The sequence below is a fragment of the Capricornis sumatraensis genome, chromosome X (assembly GCF_032405125.1).
Source record: "Capricornis sumatraensis isolate serow.1 chromosome X, serow.2, whole genome shotgun sequence".
Classification (NCBI taxonomy): domain Eukaryota; kingdom Metazoa; phylum Chordata; class Mammalia; order Artiodactyla; family Bovidae; genus Capricornis; species Capricornis sumatraensis.
Window position 1 is genome coordinate 96,592,196 of NC_091092.1, and position 4,596 is coordinate 96,596,791.

Genomic DNA, 4,596 nt, shown 5'->3' on the forward strand with positions numbered 1-4,596 from the left:
CTAGAGTGGGTAGCCATTCCCTTCTCCAGGGTATTTTCCCAACCCAGGGATATGAACTTGGGTCTCCTGCATTGCAGGCAGATTCTTTATTCTCTGAGCCATCAGGGAAGCCCCTGTGGACCACATTAAAATCTGTTACCAGCAGAACAGTCACTAGAGAGTCTAGGTTAGACCTGTCCCTCACATAACCTCTATGAGAGGGAGGTATTTCTAGGCCTCTTGGACAGAGTATACTGAATCCCAGAGAGTGCCTTGCCCCAAGGCTATCATGCCATCTTAGCTGATTCTGTATTGCAGCTCTGGAATGTGGGTCTGCAAGGCTCCTGTTCTGGGCTTTTGAAGGTCTGAGCATGGTCCTACAGGCAATTTAGGTAGCCTGAAGGAAGAAAGTGAAACTTCAAGTCTACTTTTCTACCCAGTTCCAGGCAAAATGTCAGTGAAAGCTCTGGCTAATATGAAATTGAGGACTGGTTCTTACAGAACCCAGTGAATACTTAATGGGCTGTTTTTGCCAGCTGCTTTTCAAAACTTCTGTGTCATTAGAGCTGACTTCCCCTCCACCTTCCTACACCACCCCTCCTGTGGCCAATAGCACCTGGGCCTTTTTCATATCTGCAATTCTCCATGCCCAGTGTGCTCCCCTGAACTTAAGGTGACCTGAAGTGAGTAGACCCAGCAAACGGGGTAGGGATCATGGCTGCCTGTTGCTCAGTATATGGTTTTGCTGCTTTGTGGCCCAGAGGGGTCTAACCCAGCAAGCCAGCATATGGAGTGCATTAAGGTTTTCCCTACATTTTCTTTCTTTATGGTTCAATTCAAGCCTGAAACCACAGACACCTGTGAAAACAAACCCAGCCTGGATGCTTGCTCACCAGTACTATCTCTCTTTGTCTCTCTTATCTTCAGCCCCAGCTGTGATGCTTCCTGACTGATGATGTTATAACAGTGCCGAGAAGCCAAAAGGCTGCATTTTTTAGCTGAATACACCTGAGTTTTCCCCATCATCATGGAGACCCAAAAGGATGAAGCTGCTCAGGCCAAGGGAACAAGAGTCTCTATGGGTACCCAGGATCAAGGGACAGAGAAAGGGGCCAAAAACAAGGCCTCTGAGACAACAGAAAGGCCCGCATCAGAGCCACCCTCATCTGGTCCAGGTAGGCTGAAGAAAACTGCCATGAAACTCTTTGGTGGCAAGAAGGGCATCTGTACCCTGCCTAGTTTCTTTGGAGGGGGACGAAGCAAAGGTTCTGGGAAAGGCAATTCTAAGAAGGGTCTTAGCAAGAGCAAGACCCACGATGGCCTGAGTGAAGCAGTCCATGACCCTGAAGACATTGTCAGTGAAGGAACCAGCCTCTCCTTACCTTTGCCTGAGTCATCATGCCGACTTCCCAGCTCTCAGAGTGTCCATGGGTCTTTGGAGACAGACTCCAGATGCAAGAGGTCTGTGGCTGGAGCCACAGAGAAAGCTGGGGCTGAGAAGGCTCACTTTGTGCCCAAGCCAAAAAAAGGCCTGAAAGGTTTTTTCAGTAGTATCCGGCGTCACCGGAAGAGCAAGGTCTCTGGGCCTGAACAAAGCAATCCAGGAGCCAAGGAGTCTGAGGGGGCCAGGGCCAGGCCTCATGAGTATGTGAGCTCAGCCCTTCTGTCGCACACTGATGAGGTCTTCCAAGCCCCAAGAAAAGAAAATGCCAAATCCCAAGATGTCCCTGGGCCAAAAGTTTCTTCAATATCAGAGACTCCTCTGGCAGCCACTGAGAAAGCAGCCTTTAAAGATCCAGAAAAAACCTTGGAGACCTTTGTCTCAGCACTCTTGCAGCCCAAACCTGCCCCTGAAGCCAGTGGCCCAGAGGAGCTGCATAGTCCAGAAACAGGGGAGAAGCTTGTGGCAGGAGAGGTAAATCCACCCAATGGCCCTTTAGGGGACCAGCTGAGCCTCCTCTTTGGGGATGTCACATCTCTGAAGAGTTTTGACTCACTGACAGGTTGTGGTGACATAATAGCAGAACAGGATATGGATAGTATGACAGATAGCATGGCCTCTGGAGGCCAGAGGGCCAACCGAGATGGAACCAAACGAAGTTCCTGCTTGGTAACCTACCAAGGAGGGGGCGAAGAGATGGCCTTGCCTGATGATGATGATGAGGAAGAAGAGGAAGAGGAGGTGGAATTAGAGGAGGGAGAAGTCAAGGAGGAAGAAGATGATGATTTAGAGTATCTGTGGGCAAGTTCCCAGATGTACCCAAGGCCCATACTAAATCCAGGCTACCATCCCACCACATCCCCAGGCCATCTTGGCTACATGCTTCTTGACCCAGTTAGGTCTTATCCTGGCTCAGCCCCTGGGGAACTTTTGACTCCTCAGAGTGATCAGCAAGAGTCTGCCCCCAATAGTGATGAGGGTTATTATGACTCCACTACACCAGGACTTGAGGATGATTCAGGTGAGGCCCTGGGGCTTGTCCGTAGGGATTGCTTGCCCCGAGACAGCTATAGTGGTGATGCCCTCTATGAGTTCTATGAGCCAGATGATAGTCTTGAGAACTCCCCACCTGGGGATGACTGCCTTTATGACCTCCATGGTCACAGCTCTGAGATGTTTGACCCCTTCTTGAACTTTGAGCCCTTTTCTTCCCCTCGGCCACCTGGAGCAATGGAGACAGAGGAAGAACGGCTAGTGGCCATCCAGAAACAGTTGCTATATTGGGAGCTACAGCGGGAGCAGCGAGAGGCCCGGGAAGCATGTGCCCAAGAGGCTCACACCAGAGAGGCCCATGCTCGAGAGGCCCACACCCGGGAAGCTTATGTCAGAGAGGCCCGACCTCGAGAGGCCTACGCCAGGGAGGCCTGTGGCCAAGAGGTCTGTGGTCGAGAGGCTCAAGTCCGAGAGACCCAGGTGCGGCAGGAGAAGCCCATCATAGAGTATCAAATGAGGCCTTTAGGCCCATCAGTGATGGGTCTGGTGGAAGGAGCATCAGGGACCTCTCAGACTTCCCACAGAGGAACCACATCAGCTTTCCCTGCCACTGCAAGCAGCGAGCCAGACTGGAGGGACTTCCGTCCTTTGGAGAAGCGTTTTGAGGGAACCTGCTCCAAGAAAGATCAAAGTACTTGCCTGATGCAACTCTTCCAGAGTGATGCTATGTTTGAGCCAGACATGCAAGAAGCAAATTTTGGAGGATCTCCCAGGAGGGCCTACCCTACTTATTCACCCCCTGAGGAGCCAGAGGAAGAGGATGTTGAGAAGGAAGGGAATGCTACTGTGAGTTTCTCTCAGGCCCTCGTGGAGTTCACCAGCAATGGGAACCTCTTCTCCAGCATGTCTTGCAGCTCTGACTCTGATTCATCCTTCACTCAAAACCTTCCTGAGCTGCCTCCCATGGTGACCTTTGATATCGCTGATGTGGAACGGGATGGGGAAGGCAAGTGTGAAGAAAATCCTGAGTTCCACAATGATGAAGACCTTGCAGCCTCCTTGGAAGCTTTTGAACTGGGCTACTACCAGAAACATGCCTTCAACAACTACCGCAGCCGGTTCTACCAAGGCCTACCCTGGGGTGTGAGCAGTCTCCCTCGATACTTGGGACTACCTGGCATGCACCCTCGTCCTCCACCTGCTGCCATGGCCCTCAGCAGGAGGAGCCGCTCCCTTGACACTACTGAGACCCTGGAGCTGGAGCTCTCCAATTCTCACCTGACCCAAGGATATATGGAGTCTGATGAGCTTCAGGCCCAGCAAGAAGATTCAGATGAAGAAGAGGAGGAGGAAGAATGGGGCCGAGACAGTCCCCTATCTCTCTATACTGAACCTCCAGTAACCTACGACTGGTCTGCCTGGGCTCCCTGTCCTCTCCCAGTGGGGCCTGGCCATGCCTGGATAAGTCCTAGCCAGTTGGATGGGCCTTCTAGCCATCCATTTGGGCAGGCAGTCTGTTGCATATCTCCTCTCACCATGTCAATGTTGCTCTCAGTATCAGGGCCAGAGCCAAGGGCACCTGGGGAATCCAAGTCTCAGCTAGCTCGGCCTTCACACCTACCCCTGCCCATGGGCCCTTGTTATAACCTCCAGCCAAAGGCCTCCCAGAGTGTGAAGGCCAGGTCTCAAGATGTGCTGCTGCCTGTTGATGAGCCCAGTCGTTCCTCCATTTCTGGAGGCTTCAGCCCCAGCCCTGTGCCCCAGGCCAAGCCTGTGGGCATTACTCATGGCATCCCTCAGCTGCCCAGGATCCGGCCTGAGCCCCCAGAGCCCCAGTCCATTCACTATGGGGCTTCCAGCCTTGACCTGTCTAAGGAGAAGGCTGAGCAAGGTGCCTCTCTCCCCACCAGCTGCTCCTCCACTGCTATGAATGGGAAATTAGCTGAGTAGTCATCATCAATTCTGGAGTGAGGGGCATGGGGCCTGAGCATGTGAATGGGGATCAGGGTTGGGCAGAGGGGTGGGGGTGGGGGTTACTGTTTAACTTGAAAATCCTTTTGGCCAAGGAAAGCTCCTATGAGTTTTCACCTTTGTTTTCCCACTTCCCTTCTGTGGCCACATTCAGCTCAAGTACATGTGCCCTGGGAGATTGCTGCTTCTATGCTCCAATTTTTGCTTTTGGG

The 4,596-nt window shown here is 52.4% G+C and overlaps 1 protein-coding gene across 1 annotated transcript; it reads left to right on the plus strand.

Annotated features, from left to right (window-relative positions):
* Nucleotides 1-1,006: 1,006 nt before the first annotated feature.
* On the plus strand, nt 1,007-4,363 carry AMER1 (APC membrane recruitment protein 1). The gene has a single exon (XM_068963351.1). The coding sequence runs from the start codon at nt 1,007-1,009 to the stop codon at nt 4,361-4,363; it is 3,357 nt and encodes a 1,118-aa protein (XP_068819452.1).
* Nucleotides 4,364-4,596: the final 233 nt, after the last annotated feature.